This window comes from Arachis stenosperma, chromosome 10, assembly GCF_014773155.1.
Source record: "Arachis stenosperma cultivar V10309 chromosome 10, arast.V10309.gnm1.PFL2, whole genome shotgun sequence".
In the NCBI taxonomy this organism is placed as follows: domain Eukaryota; kingdom Viridiplantae; phylum Streptophyta; class Magnoliopsida; order Fabales; family Fabaceae; genus Arachis; species Arachis stenosperma.
In genome coordinates this window covers 41013092-41030747 of record NC_080386.1, presented here as the reverse complement: position 1 = coordinate 41030747, position 17656 = coordinate 41013092, and the positions used below count along the sequence as shown (strand labels likewise).

General features: G+C 39.6%; 1 protein-coding gene and 1 non-coding gene across 3 annotated transcripts in view; one reads left to right on the top strand and one right to left on the bottom strand.

Moving 5' to 3' along the window:
* Nucleotides 1-17656, bottom strand: part of LOC130954668 (methyl jasmonate esterase 1-like) — a 28230-nt gene continuing 10574 nt past the window's right edge. Inside the window, exon 3 of one of the 2 annotated variants that reach the window (XM_057881424.1) lies at nucleotides 1-324. In XM_057881424.1, the coding sequence (XP_057737407.1) occupies nucleotides 40-324 (285 nt within the window). In that variant the 3' untranslated portion in view covers nucleotides 1-39. Of the gene's footprint in view, nucleotides 325-10272; nucleotides 10922-17656 lie in introns of those variants that run through there. The other variant, XM_057881425.1, reaches the window with a different exon arrangement.
* Nucleotides 7064-7171, top strand: LOC130959669 (small nucleolar RNA R71). Its single transcript, XR_009078738.1, has one exon. It is a non-coding gene; the product is annotated as a small nucleolar RNA R71 (small nucleolar RNA).

Sequence of the window (17656 nt, the reverse complement as noted above, 5' to 3'; positions counted from 1 at the left end):
TTGTATTGTATTATTATAAAGCATAACTATGTATGTTAATCAATCATAATTAGCAGCAATGGATTGCAGTTGAAGGCAAAAGTGTATGGGCTTGGACATCATGATCATGTGATCTGATCCAGCAATCTCAACCACGCGATTAGGGGGATTGTGCTTAATCATCCATCGTTGAATATTTGGAGTGACTACAAGATCTTTTTCAGACACAATAAAGACGCGACTTACGGACCCATATTTTGTGTGTGACAGAATTAACACTTTTGTCATATCTTCGTTGCTAAACAGTCTCAATGGTCTCATCAATGTTGTTGCTAGATTCCAATCCTGCAAATACAAATTGAAGTAGTCGATCACTGCTTTATCTAAGAGCACATTTTAGATTTATGTCGAAGCAGATTAATAAACATGTTGAAAAAAAATAAGATATAGTTGTTTTTATCTATGTCGTTTTTCAAAGTTAATAATGCTAATTATAGGGCATGCACAATTAAGATTATACAAATAAAAATACAAATAATTACATAAAAGGTTTGATTTTTATTAATTTTTTTAAATAGAATATGATAAATTTTCGTTGAAATTGTATAATTTTTAGATTATTTAATGGAGGTATAATTAAGATGTTACTTATCATGTACCATAAGGATAGATGTATTTCAACGTTTTAGTTAAAGATAAATTTATCACTTCTTATTTTGACAAAATTTATTTGCACTTCAATAAATATTTATATTTAGACAAAAAATATTATGACTACTGTTACATACAAGTCTTTTTGGCTATACAAGTCGCTTACATAACGCGCGCGTGAAATCACGTTCCTCTTTGTATCCCGCGTTCCTCCTCTTCTTTCTCTCCCTCTTCCTTTTTCTTTTCCTTTTTCTTTGCATTTCTCCTCCTTTTTCTTCGCGTGTTTCATCTTCATCGTCGTTTTTTTATTGTTGTTGTTGTTGCTGTATTTTTTGGCTCCTTGGTGCGCGAAATTGTGAACAATACTTTTTCACAACTCAAATAATCCCCGGTAATGGCTCCAAGAACTTGGTGGCTCAATACCATGGCATTACACAACTTCGCACAACTAACCAGCAAGTGCACTGGGTCGTCCAAGTAATAAACCTTACGTGAGTAAGGGTCGATCCCACGGAGATTGTTAGTATTGAAGCAAGCTATGGTCATCTTGTAAATCTTAGTCAGGCAAACTCAAATATATATGATGATGAACGAAAATAACATAGAAGATAAAGATAGTGATACTTATGTATATCATTGGTGTAAGAGCTTCAGACAAGTGTATGAAGATGCCTTCCCTTCCGTCTCTCTGCTTTCCTAATGCCTTCATCCAATCCTTTCTTACTCCTTTCCATGGCAAGCTCGTGTAGGGTCTCACTGTTGTCAGCAGCTACCTCCCATCCGCGCAGTGAAAGCTAATGCACACACTCTGTCACAGTGCTGCCAATCACCGGTTTGGTTCCCTCCCCTACCGGAATAGAATAACTCTTTTGCGTCTGTCACTAACGCCCAGTAGGTTACAGGTTTGAAGCACGTCACAGTCATTCAATCATTGAATCCTACTCAGAATACCACAGACAAGGTTAGACCTTCCGGATTCTCTTGAATGCCGCCATCAGGTCCTGCCTATACCACGAAGATTCCGAAGAATCCAAGAGATATTCACTAAGCCTCGGATGCTTGTAGAACAAGAATGGTTGTCAGTCACCTTGTTCATGGGTGAGAATGGTGATGGGCATCAATCATCACCTTCATCATGTTGAAGAACAAGTGATATCTTGGATAAAGAACAAGCGGAATTGAATGGAAGAACAATAGTAATTGCATTAATACTCGAGGTACAGCAGAGCTCCACACCTTAATCTATGGTGTGTAGAAACTCCACCGTTGAAAATACATAAGAACAAGGTCTAGGCATGGCCGAATGGCCAGCCTCCCAATGATCTAAGATAGCATAAAACTCAAAGATAGCTACCAAGATGTCCTAATACAATAGTAAAAGGTCCTACTTATAGAAAACTAGTACATAGATGAGTAAATGACATAAAAATCCACTTCCGGGCCCACTTGGTGTGTGCTTGGGCTGAGCAATGAAGCAAATTTCGTGTAGAGACTCTTCTTGGAGTTAAACGCCAGCCTTGGTGCCAGTTTGGGCGTTTAACTCCCATTTGGGTGCCAGTTCCAGCGTTTAACGCTGGGATTTCTTGAGGTGACTTTGAACGCCGGTTTGGGCCATCAAATCTTGGGCAAAGTATGGACTATTATATATTTCTGGAAAGCCCAGGATGTCTACTTTCCAACACCGTTGAGAGCGCGCCAATTGGGCTTCTGTAGCTCCAGAAAATCCGCATCGAGTGCAGGGAGGTCAGAATCCAACAGCATCTGCAGTCCTTTTTGGTCTCTGGATCAGATTTTTGCTCAGGTCCCTCAATTTCAGCCAGAAAATACCTGAAATCACAGAAAAACACACAAACTCATAGTAAAGTCCAGAAAAGTGAATTTTAACTAAAAACTAATAAAAATATACTAAAAACTAACTAGATCATATCAAAAACATACTAAAAACAATGCCAAAAAGTATACAAATCATCCGCTCATCACAACACCAAACTTAAATTGTTGCTTGTCCCCAAGCAACTGAAAATCAAATAAGATAAAAGGAAGAGAATATGCAATGAATTCCAAAAACATCTGTGAAGATCAGTATTAATTAGATGAGCGGGGCTTTTAACTTTTTGCCTCTGAACAGTTTTGGCATCTCAATCTATCCTTTGAAATTCAGAATGGTTGGCTTCTTTAGGAACTTAGAATCCAGATAGTGTTAATGATTCTCCTAGTAAAGTATGATGATTCTTGAACATAGCTATTTATTGAGTCTTGGCTGTGGCCCAAAGCACTCTGTCTTTCCAGTATTACCACCGGATACATACATGCCACAGACACATAATTGGGTGAACCTTTTCAGATTGTGACTTAGCTTTGCTAAAGTCCCCAATTAGAGGTGTCCAGGGTTCTTAAGCACACTCTTATTTGCCTTGGATCACAACTCTTATTATTATTATTATTATTATTATTATTATTTTGAATAGCAATGCTTTTTCTTGCTTCAAGAATCATTTTATTGATTTTTCAGATCCTCAATAACATGTCTCCTTTTTCATCATTCTTTCAAGAGCCAACATTCATGAACCACAAATTCAAGATACATATGCACTGTTTAAGCATACATTCAGAGAACAAAAATATTGCCACCACATCAAAATAATTAAACTATTATAAAATTCAAAATTCATGCAATTCTTCCTTTTTCAATTAAGCACATTTTTATTCAAGAAAGGTGATGGATTCATAGGACATTCATAACTTTAAGGCATAGACACTAAGACACTAATGATCATAAGACACAAGCATGGATAACATAAAGCACTAAAATTCGAAAAACGAAGGAATAAAGAACAAGGAAATCAAGGAATGGGTCCACCTCAGTGACGGCGGCTCTTCCTTGCTTTTGAAGGTCCTATGGAGTGCTTGAGCTCCTCAATGTCTCTTCCTTGCCTTTGTTGCTCCTCTCTCATGATTCTTTGTTCTTCTCTAATTTCATGGAGGAGAATGGAGTGTTCTTGGTGCTCCACCCTTAGTTGTCCCATATTGGAACTCAACTCTCCTAGGGAGGTGTTTAGTTGCCCCCAATAGTCTTGTGGAGGAAGATTCATCCCTTGAGGAATCTCAGGGATCTCATGATGAGTGGGATCTCTTGTGTACTCCATCCTTTTCTTAGTGATGGGCTTGTCCTCATCAATGGTGATGTCTCCCTCTATGTCAACTCCCACTGAATAACAGAGGTGACAAATGAGGTGAGGAAAGGCTAACCTTGCCAAGGTAGAGGTCTTGTCCGCCACCCTATAGAGTTCTTGGGCTATAACCTCATGAACCTCTATTTCTTCTCCAATCATGATGCTATGGATCATGATAGCCCGGTCTATGGTAACTTCGGACCGGTTGCTAGTGGGAATGATTGAGCGTTGTATGAACTCTAACCATCCTCTAGCCACGGGTTTGAGGTCATGCCTTCTCAATTGGACCGGCTTTCCTCTTGAATCTTGCTTCCATTGTGCGCCCTCTTCACATATGACTGTGAGGACTTGGTCCAACCTTTGATCAAAGTTGACCCTTCTAGTGTAAGGATGCTCATCTCTTTGCATCATAGGCAAGTTGAACGCCACCCTCACACTTTCCGGACTAAAATCCAAGTATTTCCCCCGAACCATAGTAAGATAATTCTTTGGATCCGGGTTCACACTTTGGTCATGGTTCTTGGTGATCCATGCATTGGCATAGAACTCTTGAACCATCAAGATTTCGACTTGTTGAATGGGGTTGGTAAGTACTTCCCAACCTCTTCTTCGGATCTCATGGCGGATCTCCGGATATTCACCCTTTTTGAGTGAAAAGGGGACCTCGGGGATCACCTTCTTCAAGGCCACAACTTCATAGAAGTGGACTTGATGCACCCTTGAGAGGAATCTATCCATCTCCCATGACTCGGAGGTGGAAGCTTTTGCCTTCCCTTTCCTCTTTCTAGAGGTTTCTCCGGCCTTGGATGCCATAAATGGTTATGAAAAAGCAGCGCTTTTACCACACCAAACTTAAAATGTTTGCTCGTCCTCGAGCAAAAGAAGAAAGAAGAGAGTAGAAGAAGAAGAAATGAGGAAGAGGGAGATGGTAGTGTGTTCGGCCAAGAAGGGAAGAAAGTGGTTTGAATTTGAAGGGTGAGGTTGGTGGGGTTTTATGAAGGATGGATGTGAGTGGTGAAGAGAAGGATGGGATTTGATAGGTGAGGGGTTTTTGGGGAAGAGGTGTTGAGGTGATTGGTGAATGGGGGAAGAAGAGAGAGAGTGATGGTAGGGTCCTGTGGGGTCCACAGATCCTGTAGTGTCAAGGAAAAGGCATCCTTGCACCAAATGGCATCAAAATCCACGTTTTGAGCCTTTTCTGGCGTTAAACGCCGGGCTGGTGCCCATTCCTGGCGTTTAACGCCAGGTTTTTGCCCTTTACTGGCGTTTAACGCCAGTCTGGTGCCCCTTTCTGGCGTTAAACGCCCAGAATGGTGCCAGACTGGGCGTTAAACGCCCAACAGCTAGCATTACTGGCGTTTGAACGCCAGCTTCTTCTCCTCCAGGGTGTGCTGTTTTTCTTCCTGTTTTTCATTTTGTTTTTGCTTTTTTCATTATTTTTGTGACTTCTTATGATCATCAACCTACAAAAAGATAAAATAACAAAAGAAAATAATTAATTATAAAACATTGGGTTGCCTCCCAACAAGCGCTTCTTTACTGTCATTAGCTTGACAGAGGACTCTCATGGAGCCTCAGAGATGCTCAGAACCGTGTTGGAACTTCCCAACACCAAACTTAGAGTTTGAATGTGGGGGTTCAACACCAAACTTAGAGTTTGATTGTGGCCTCCCAACACCAAACTTAGAGTCTGACTATGGGGGCTCTGTTTGGCTCTGTTTTGAGAGAAGCTCTTCATGCTTCTTCTCCATGATGACAGAGGGATATCCTTGGGCCTTAAACACCAAGGATTCTTCATTCACTTGAATGATCAACTCTCCTCTATCAACATCAATCACAGCCTTTGCTGTGGCTAGGAAGGGTCTGCCAAGGATGATGGATTCATCCATGCACTTCCCAGTCTCTAGGACTATGAAATCAGTAGGAATGTAATGGTCTTCAACCTCAACCAGAACATCCTCTACAAGTCCATAGGCTTGTTTTCTTGAGTTGTCTGCCATCTCTAGTGAGATTTTTGCAGCTTGCACCTCAAAGATCCCTAATTTCTCCATTACAGAGAGGGGCATGAGGTTTACACTTGACCCCAAGTCACACAAGGCCTTCTTGAAGGTCATGGTGCCTATGGTACAAGGTATAGAAAACTTCCCAGGATCCTGCCTCTTTTGAGGCAATTGCTGCCTAGACAAGTTATCCAGTTCTTTGGTGAGCAAAGGGGGTTCTTCCTCCCAAGTCTCATTTCCAAATAACTTGTCATTTAGCTTCATGATTGCTCCAAGGTATTTAGCAACTTGCTCCTCTGTGACATACTCATCCTCTTCAGAGGAAGAATACTCATCAGAGCTCATGAAAGGCAGTAGTAAGTCCAGTGGAATCTCTATGGTCTCATTTTGAGCCTCAGATTCCCAAGGTTCCTCATTGGGGAACTCATTGGAAGCCAGTGGACGTCCAGTGAGGCCTTCCTCAGTGGCGTTCACTGCCTCTTCTTCCTCCCAGAATTCGGCCATATTTATGGCTTTGCACTCTCCTTTTGGATTCTCTTCAGTGTTACTTGGGAGAGTGCTTGGGGGAAGTTCAGTAATTTTCTTGCTCAGCTGACCCACTTGTCCTTCCAAACTCCTAATGGAGGATCTAGTTTCAGTCATGAAACTTTGAGTGGTTTTGATTAGATCAGAGACCATGGTTGCTAAGTCAGAGGTATTCTGCTTAGAGCTCTCTGTCTGTTGCTGAGAAGATGATGGAAAAGGTTTACCATTGTTAAACCTGTTTCTTCCACCATTATTATTGAAACCTTGTTGAGGTCTCTCTTGATTCTTCCATGAGAGATTTGGGTGATTTCTCCATGAAGAATTATAGGTGTTTTCATAGGGTTCTCCTAGGTAATTCACCTCTTCCATGGAAGGGTTCCCAGGATCATAAGCTTCTTCCTCAGATGAAGCATCCTTAGTACTGTTTGGTGCATTTTGCATTCCAGACAGACTTTGAGAAATCAAATTGACTTGTTGAGTCAATATCTTGTTCTGAGCCAATATGGCATTCAGAGTGTCAATCTCAAGAACTCCTTTCTTCTGACTAGTCCCATTGTTCACAGGATTCCTTTCAGAAGTGTACATGAATTGGTTATTTGCAACCATTTCAATCAATTCTTGAGCTTCTGCAGGCGTCTTCTTCAGATGAAGATATCCTCCAGCAGAGCTATCCAAAGACATCTTGGATAGTTCAGAGAGACCATCATAGAAAATACCTATGATGCTCCATTCAGAAAGCATGTCAGAGGGACATTTTCTGATTAATTGTTTGTATCTTTCCCAAGCTTCATAGAGGGATTCTCCATCCTTCTGTCTAAAGGTTTGGACTTCCACTCTAAGCTTACTCCATCTTTGTGGTGGAAAGAACTTTGCCAAGAAGGCATTGACTAGCTTTTCCCAAGAGTCCAGGCTTTCTTTAGGTTGAGAGTCCAACCATATTCTAGCTCTGTCTCTCACAGCAAAAGGGAATAGCATCAGTCTATAGACCTCAGGGTTAACCCCATTAGTCTTGACTGTGTCACAGATTTGCAAGAATTCAGCTAAGAACTGGTGAGGATCTTCCATTGGAAGTCCATGGAACTTGCAATTCTGTTGCATTAGAGAAACTAATTGAGGCTTAAGCTCAAAGTTGTTTGCTCCAATGGCAGGGATAGAGATGCTTCTCCCATAGAAATCAGGAGTAGGTGCAGTAAAGTCACCCAGCACCTTCCTTGCATTGTTTGCATTATTATTGTTTTCGGCTGCCATATCTTCTTCTTCCTTGAAGAATTCGGTCAGGTCCTCTAAAGAGAGTTGTGTTTTGGCTTCTCTTAGCTTTCTCTTCAAGGTCCTTTCAGGTTCAGGGTCAGCTTCAACAAGAATGCCTTTGTCTCTGCTCCTGCTCATATGAAAGAGAAGAGAAAAAGAAAGTATGGAATCCTCTATGTCACAGTATAGAGATTCCTTGAAATGTCAGAGGAAAAGAGAAATAGAAAGAAGAAGGAGAAGAAGAATTCGAACTTTAGTTAGATAAGGTTCGAATTGTGCATTGAGAAGGAGTGGTACTCCATAAATAGAAGGATGTGGGAAGGAGGGAAGAGAATTTTCGAAAATTCAATTAAGAGATTTTGAAAACATTTTGAAAATTTGATTGATAACTTTCGAAAATTAAAAGTGAAAAAGAAATCAAGTGATTTTTGAAAAAGATTTTGAAATTAGAAATTAAAAAGATTTGATTGAAAACTATTTTGAAAAAGATGTGGTTAAAAAGATTTAATTGAAAAGTTATGGTTTTAAAAAGATGTGATTGAGAAGATATGATTTGAAAACAACTTTAAAAGATATGATTTGAAAACAATTTTAAAAAGATTTGATTTTAAAAATTAATGACTTCCCTAACAAGAAAAGATATGATTTGAAACATTTAAACCTTTCTCAACAGAAAAGGTAACAATCTTGTGATGTTCAATCAAATCATTAATTGTTAGTAAGTATCTTTGAAAAAAGAAAGAAATTAATTTTGAAAACATTTGATTGAAAAGATTTGATTTGAAAAAGATTTGATTTTGAAAAACAAAAAAAATTGATTTTGAAAACAAAATCTTCCTCCTAGCACCATCCTGGCATTAAACGCCCAGAATGGTATACATTCTGGCGTTTAACGCCCAAAATGCACCCTTTTTGGGCGTTAAACGCCCAACCAGGTACCCTGGCTGGCGTTTAAACGCCAGTCTGCCTTCTTCACTGGGCATTTTTGAATGCTCAGCTTTTTCTGTATAATTCCTCTGCAGTATGTTCTGAATCTTCAATTCTTTGTATCATTGACTTGAAAAGACACAAATTAAAAATATTTTTGGATTTTTAATAATCAAAATGCAACAAGAATCAAATAACAATGCATGCAAGACACCAAACTTAGCAGTTTGTGTACTACTGACACTATATGAGACACATAAAATACTTCAAGTCAATAGAATTCAAAGATCAAAACAAAGAAATATATGCATGGATTCGAAAATTATAACAAAAACATGCATTTGACACCAAACTTAGGATGAGACACTAAACTTAAGCAAGAAACATCAAATATTTTTGGTCTTTTTATGATTTTGTAATTTTTTTGTGTTTTTTTTTCGAAAATTAAATGGGAAAAGGTATCAAAATTCTTAATGAGAATTCCAGGAATCAGTGCAGTGCTAGTCTAAGACTCCGGTCCAGGAATTAGACATGGCTTCACAGCCAGCCAAGCTTTCAAAGAAAGCTTCGGTCCAAAACACTAGACATGACCAAAGGTCAGCCAAATCTTAGCAGATCACTGCTCCAAGAGCAAAATTGATGAAAATCAACAAGCTCTTGTGGTGATAAGTTGAAACCTCGGTCCAATCAGATTAGACATGGCTTCTCAGCCAGCCAGATTTCAACAAATCATCATGAAACTCTAGAATTCATCTTCAAGAATTTCGAAAAAAAATAATACCTAATCTAAGCAACAAGATGAACCGTCAGTTGTCCAGCCTAAACAATCCCCGGGCAATAACACCAAAAACTTGATGTTGTTGCCGGATCTTGGCACTGATGTTACCAAAAGCTTGCTCAAAACTTGAACAATCCCCGGCAACGGCGCCAAAACTTGGTGCGCGAAATTGTGAACAATACTTTTTCACAACTCAAATAATCCCCGGTAATGGCTCCAAGAACTTGGTGGCTCAATACCATGGCATTACACAACTTCGCACAACTAACCAGCAAGTGCACTGGGTCGTCCAAGTAATAAACCTTACGTGAGTAAGGGTCGATCCCACGGAGATTGTTAGTATTGAAGCAAGCTATGGTCATCTTGTAAATCTTAGTCAGGCAAACTCAAATATATGATGATGAACGAAAATAACATAGAAGATAAAGATAGTGATACTTATGTATATCATTGGTGTAAGAGCTTCAGACAAGTGTATGAAGATGCCTTCCCTTCCGTCTCTCTGCTTTCCTAATGTCTTCATCCAATCCTTTCTTACTCCTTTCCATGGCAAGCTCGTGTAGGGTCTCACTGTTGTCAGCAGCTACCTCCCATCCGCGCAGTGAAAGCTAATGCACACACTCTGTCACAGTGCTGCCAATCACCGGTTTGGTTCCCTCCCCTACCGGAATAGAATAACTCTTTTGCGTCTGTCACTAACGCCCAGTAGGTTACAGGTTTGAAGCACGTCACAGTCATTCAATCATTGAATCCTACTCAGAATACCACAGACAAGGTTAGACCTTCCGGATTCTCTTGAATGCCGCCATCAGGTCCTGCCTATACCACGAAGATTCCGAAGAATCCAAGAGATATTCACTAAGCCTCGGATGCTTGTAGAACAAGAATGGTTGTCAGTCACCTTGTTCATGGGTGAGAATGGTGATGGGCGTCATCATCACCTTCATCATGTTGAAGAACAAGTGATATCTTGGATAAAGAACAAGCGGAATTGAATGGAAGAACAATAGTAATTGCATTAATACTCGAGGTACAGCAGAGCTCCACACCTTAATCTATGGTGTGTAGAAACTCCACCGTTGAAAATACATAAGAACAAGGTCTAGGCATGGCCGAATGGCCAGCCTCCCAATGATCTAAGATAGCATAAAACTCAAAGATAGCTACCAAGATGTCCTAATACAATAGTAAAAGGTCCTACTTATAGAAAACTAGTACATAGATGAGTAAATGACATAAAAATCCACTTCCGGGCCCACTTGGTGTGTGCTTGGGCTGAGCAATGAAGCAAATTTCGTGTAGAGACTCTTCTTGGAGTTAAACGCCAGCCTTGGTGCCAGTTTGGGCGTTTAACTCCCATTTGGGTGCCAGTTCCAGCGTTTAACGCTGGGATTTCTTGAGGTGACTTTGAACGCCGGTTTGGGCCATCAAATCTTGGGCAAAGTATGGACTATTATATATTGCTGGAAAGCCCAGGATGTCTACTTTCCAACACCGTTGAGAGCGCGCCAATTGGGCTTCTGTAGCTCCAGAAAATCCGCTTCGAGTGCAGGGAGGTCAGAATCCAACAGCATCTGCAGTCCTTTTTGGTCTCTGGATCAGATTTTTGCTCAGGTCCCTCAATTTCAGCCAGAAAATACCTGAAATCACAGAAAAACACACAAACTCATAGTAAAGTCCAGAAAAGTGAATTTTAACTAAAAACTAATAAAAATATACTAAAAACTAACTAGATCATATCAAAAATATACTAAAAACAATGCCAAAAAGTATACAAATCATCCGCTCATCACTCCTCTATCTATTGATTTTGCAACATTATATATTTTTTTCTTCTTTGTTTGATTTTTTCCTCCCAAGAAGAATTATAAGAATATAAAATAAGAAGATGAAGAAGAAGAAGCAGAAGATGAGGAGGAGGAAGAGGAAGAGGAAGAGTAAGAGTTTTGAATTATGCAGAATTTATGAGTACACATACACCGGAAATTCTCAAACAATACACTCAAATATATTCGTGTTACACCTAAATATCTTCGTGTTACACCCAAATTTATTGCAAATACAGAAAAATATTTCCTCTAATGCTGCATTTTTTCTTCTTCTTCTTTTCCTTATTTCTTTCTTTCTTTTAGTTGAATGAATGTAAGTTCATCCTGTTCCAAGTAATTTTGCAGCATTATGTGTTTCTTCTTCTTCTTTGTTTGATTTTTTTGTTTTTATTCTTGTTAAAAGAGTAAAATAAGAAGAAACTTGAGAATGTAAAATAAAAAGAAAAAGATGAATAAGAAAAAAAATAAGAAGATGGTGATGATGATGGAAAAAAGAAGAAGAAGCAACAGAAAATGAGGAGGAGGAAGAGGAAGATTTTTGAATTATGCAGAACTTATCAGCACACATATACCAAAAATTCTTAAACAATACACTCGAATATCATTGTGTTACACTCAAATATCTTCGTGTTACACCCAAATTTGCTGCAAATACAAAAAATGTTTCCTCTAACGCTGCATTTTTTCTTTTTTTTTTTCCCTTATTTCTTTCTTTTTTTTAGTTGAATGAATGTAAGTTCATCTTCTTCCAAGTAATTTTTCAGTATTATGTGTTTCTTCTTCTTCTTTGTTTGATTTTTTTATTTTTATTCTTGTTAAAAGAGTAAAACAAGGAGAAACTTGAGAAGATAAAACAAGAAGAAAGGATGAAGAAGAAGAAGAAGAAGAAGAAGAAGAAGAAGAAGAAGAAGAAGAAGAAGATGATGATGATGATGATGATGATGATGATGATGATGAAGAAGCAACAGAAGATGAGGAGGATGGAGAAGAAGAGTTTTGAATTATGCAAAACTTATCAGCACACATGCATATACCAAAAATTCTTAAAAAATACACTCAAATATCTTCGTGTTACACCCAAATATCTTTGTGTTACATCTAAATTTGCTGCAAATATAGAAAAATATTTTTTTAATGCAGAGCTTTTACATTACATTCAATTCAAACCATCAACAATGAAACATTATTCACCTACAGAATCATAAACTACTAACGAAAAAATAAACTAGAATCGAACCACACCTCAGCCACTTAATTGGATTCAAAATAATAATCAATTTTGTTTTGATTCAATTGACAATTTGAAATTCAATTATTCATTATCTTCAACAATGAGATAATTGATGATGGAGCAGAAGAAGGAAAAGGAAGGAGGAGAATAAATTCTAATGAAAAAAGAAGGAGGAAGAGCAGAAGGAAGAGAAGGTAGTGTTGGTGACGGCGATAATGAAAAAGAAAAATAACGAAGAAGAAGAAGAAGAACGTGCAGTAACGGTATGAAGAAGAATGTGCGCACGTAAATATAAATGACTTGTATAGACTTATATCAAAAAATGACTTGTATGTGGAGAATAATCAAAAAATTATTTAGAGCAAGAAGAGAGAGACAAACACAAGAGAGAGGAAGAGGAGGAGCCGTCGTTGTGCACCGCTGCTGCTGTGATAAGCCGTCACCGTGCATGTCGTCGCCCTAGCTACCACCATTGAGGTCATCCTCATCACCGTCATCGAGAGAGAAAGGAACACGAGCTGCTGAGTAGCTCGAGGAGAGAGAGAGAGCGAGAGAGAGAGAGAGAGAGAAATCAATGGAGGGAGCTGTACCATGCCGCTGTTCTTACTCGCGGTTGCTAGCTTCGTCGTCGAGTCACTGCTCCTCCGCTACTGCCGTTAGAGTCGCCAGGAGGAAGAGCTCGAATGGGAGAGATGGAACAAGGAGGTTGCTATTATGGGTGCCGTACAGGAGGAGGAAACCTCACCACCATTTTTGACTGCCAGGAACGGCACTATGATGGCCAAAAAACACCGCTGGAACTGGTTGAGCTAATGCTACTGTCGCTGGTAAGAGTGTTACTGTGTTTGGTTTCCATTCTTTCAATTTCTGGGGATATTGTTGTCATCACTTGTTGCCGCTGAGGTTTTCTGTCCTCATTGAAACTCTATGTTATCGTTCTGCTCACTGAAAGTCATCACCGGAGCTGCAGCTGATCTGTTGTTTGGTTCTTTTCTAAGTACAGTAAGTTGTTTTACTCTAAAACCCTTTTAGTTGCTGTAAGACCCAGAATCTTTGAAAAGTCTTTTTATGATCAGGTCTCAATTCATATAGTTATTTATAGCCTTAATTTCAGAAATTATTTTATTAAAGATAATTAAGGCAAGTTTTGATTTATTGAATTTGAGATATGTTATGATTATTATCCAATTTTATAATTATTGGATTATTTTCTATATTTAAATCATATGGTTGGTAGTTGTGAAATAAAAAGGATTTTTATATGATTTGGATTAGATAAGTAATATTTTAAATATTACTATTGCTATTTTGGAAAAAATAGAGAAATTAATTATATTATTTCTAATTTTTAGATTTGGACATTTTATTGAAAATAAAGTGTGAAATTGATGAGCAAATAGTATTTTTATACATTGTTATTGTTGGATTGGAATTTATTTCTAATTACTATATTATCCCTATTTTTAAGTGAAATTACAAAATTACCCTTGTATCTAATTTCACCCTAATCCTAAAACTCAACACACACAATCCTAACCCTGAAAACCCTACCCGGTAACCCGGTTCCCCTGACCCGGTACACACTAAGGTACCTCATGCCACAGCAGCAGCAGTTGTGAACTAATTGAAGAAAAAAAAAAAGAAGATGGGGGAAGCAGGGGAGGGGTTTTGCGGAATCAGGGGAGAGGGGAGAAGAGGGAGGCGGCGCGGTGGGTGCCACTGCCACCATCGCCGCCGTCGCTAACAAAGGGGAGGGGAGATCTGAATGAGAAGAGAGTGACGCGAAGGAGGGAGATGAGGCCTCACTGCCGTCACACTCTGCCGCCATCACGCCGTCGCCTGACCGAGGGAGAAGACCGTCGCGCCTTACTGCCTCGCCACCGCCGAACTCGCGCGCAGAGAGAGAGAAGATGCGCGAAAGGGAGCCACCACGGGGAAGCAATCACCGCCTGTCACCATCGTCGAACGTGGGGCCTTCGCCATTCTCCTCATCGCCGACCAGCTCGTCGTGTCGCCGCTGTCGCGCCGTCACCGCGCCGTCGTCCTCGTCACAAAGCCAGCCACCGTCGAGCTTCCACAGCCGCCGCATTTCACTGCGGTTGAGGGCGTCTCCACCACCGTACCTTGGCCGACAGTGCTGCTGATCTGTTGCTCCGCGGTGCCTAGCTTGAGCTCCTGTTGCTGATGCCGGAGATCGGTGGTTGCCGAAAAACACTACTGTTGTTGCTGCCGAAGGAGGGAGAAGCCGTGCCCTGTTCTGGCCGCCGGAGCTTCTGGCCGAGCCTCAACCGCCGGGAACGCCGCTGCCGCCACCGAGCTCCACTGCCGGTAAGGCTTTTAAGTTGACTTTCCCTTCTGTTGAGTTTCCTGGAACTTCATCGTCGCTGCGTGTGGTTCAGATCGCGGCTGCTGCTTGGGGCTGATTGCCGGGTTCAGACCGCCGCGCTGTTTGTTCGGAGACCGCCGCTGTTTCGACCGCCGCTGTTTCGGTTGAGATTGTTGCGAAAGTGGCTTGGAGCTGAGGTTTTGGTTGCCGTCAGTTCGGTTTGAGGCGGAAAAGACTTGATGAGGCATTTGGGTTATGGAATTACGTTTTGAGGTAGGGGCGCTTTCCGAAAACTATAGTTTATTATTGGAATTATTACATATGGATACTGATGTGAGATAATGTATTTGGTGATTGTATAAGCCTTATGTGATGTTGATTATCCTGGATGAACGTAATTATATGTTGAACGGATTATTATTTGGTTTTGATGAATGGATTGTTGTGTGGTTTTGTGAAACGAGATGCTTTTGAAGTTGATTCTTTTAAAGCTTTGAAATCGGGTTTAATCCGTTGTGAATTGATTTGAGTTGAGTTGATTTTATGGATAAGAAAGTAGAACGCACTTTTGAATTCAGCCTGGTTTATTTTAATTGACTTGGTTTTGGACAAATGAATTGTTACTGAACCGTTTCTTTAAAGCTTTGGAAATGAGTTAAATCGGTTGATATTGAGTTGATTTTGAAATGGTATCCTTATGATACGCCACTGAGGCGATTGTTGGATTTAGCCTGTTTTGAATCGATTTCTGTTTTTTTTTTTTTTGTTGTTGAAAAGGAATGAGGAACGGTTTAGTTGGGACCCAAACCGGGTGGCAAAAGTCCAAGTTTTAGGGGAGGTGCTGCCGAAATTTCTATAAAATCTTAGTCTTGTTTGAAAGGTTATTAAAAAAGGGTTGGATTTGAGAAATTGTATTATTTGATTTATTAAGAGAATATTTATGTTTTCAAGCTTAATTTATTTAATGAACTTTATGCGTTGAGTTCGGTTTATTTAGAAATGAACTATTTTTACCATTTGAATCACTGAAGGAAAGAATAATGCTCTAATATTAATTTCAATATAAAAAGGAGCTTTTAGTGATTTCAAAGGAATCTAGACTTTCGATTGAGTAATTAAGTTTGAGGCATTTTGGAAGAGTTAGAAAAATGGGTTCCAAAAAGAAACCTGAAAGTGGTTTGATTCAAATGAACCAGTTCCTCTTCAAATGAGTTGGTTTTTGGACCGGATTGGAACTTGTGATTTTGTATGGTCGGTTTCATAATAAATTCAGTTTTATTTACTTGAACCGAGAATCCATGATTTTAAGAGTTTCAATAAATTTTAAGGAATTGATACAGGTTGACCTTCCCTAAAGACTTGGGACTCTGGCAAGAAACTTTTGTTATAAAATCCCATTGTTGGATGGGTGATTTTGAATGTTCCCAAAATGAATCTTTAACTTTCCATGGTTTTGGAAGTTTTGGAAAGAGAATGCCGAGAGTGGCTTTGTTTTAAAAAGGGAACTCACTTTGAGTAAATTTGGCTTATGAGCCTGAGATGATTTGAGAAATGAGATCTTTAAAGCCAAGGCTGAAAAGAGTTGAAATTTGATTTCAAAGTGAAATGGCTTGAGAAAAGTGATTTATGGCTTAAATGCCGATTTTATGAATTTGATGATGTTGAGTGTGGAAGTGTTGTTTTGTTATGGGCCAGAATGGCTGTGCATAATTATGAATATTGGCTGGTTCTGGATTGAACCGTGAGCCGGAATGGCTGTGTATGATATTGACTTATGACTGATTGCCGAATGAGTTATGGGCCGTATGGCTGACTATGAATTATGAATTTAAGCCGAATGGCTGAGATGGATGTGCTGGACTGAATGAATATATGCTTGAGGTACCTGGGTAGTAGCAAGGGTTGTGGTTCGTCCCACTTGCTCCAGGTCAGAGACTGTGACGCCTGGGTAGTAGCGGTAGTAGTGGTGAATCCACTCGCTCCAGGTTGAGCTGTTAAACACCCGCCTGGGTAGTAGCCGCAGTAGTGGTTATTCCACTGGCTCTGGGTTGAGCAGGTAGTAGCAAGGGGGTTGTAGCTCAAACTTACTTGCTCCGCGATGGGTGTTTCTGTCCATGGTTAGCTACCAGGACGTGTTGGGTTGGCTATATAACCGACAGATGATATCATCAGCCACTAGGGACAGGCATGCATCATATGCATCTATGTGACATTGTTTGGGTATGCATATTGTACTTGGTTTGCCTATGTGATTAACTGCTAATTGTTCTACTTGAAATAACTGTTTGTGTTTGCATCCTCCTACTTGTGTTTGCATCTGGAACTCTGTTGGATTGTGGTGGATTGGTTGTGGTTGGATTGTTTGGGCCTAGGGCCGTGGTTGAATGAGATGGATCGATGGTTGATTTCAGTTTTGTGGTTCTGGTTTGGAATAAGATATGAAAGGTTATTTTGGTTCAGTATAGATAAACCTTTTTGAAATGCTTTGATGTTTTGAGAATTGAACAGTTCCTCTTTCAGAAAAGATTTCTTACTTTACTTTCATTGTAAACTGTTGTTTTTGAAAAGAGGCATAAGATGGTTTATTAATCACTGGTACGGTTTATCTTCATGTATCCTATTACAGTAATTCCCAAAAACCCTCTACTGAGAACCCTTTCGAGGATGATGTTCTCACCCCCTACATTTTTCCCCTTTCAAGATTTGGGCGCAGAAGTTATGAAGAGTTTAATTATTTGTTATTGAGATGCTCTGTATTGCTTTAGATTATTATTTTTGTACCATCGCCTTTATCTTGACATATTCTGTGAGAGGGATAGGAATTGTACTGGATAATGTTTGTAATATTATTTATCTATATGTATGTATATATATATGGATGTACTCTTTATGAGTTTCTGTAAGTTGTATGGTATGTATGGACGTACGTGGTATGGCGAAAGTGTTTGTGGGAATGGTATTGCGGTTTAAAGTTTTTAAACAGGCTCAT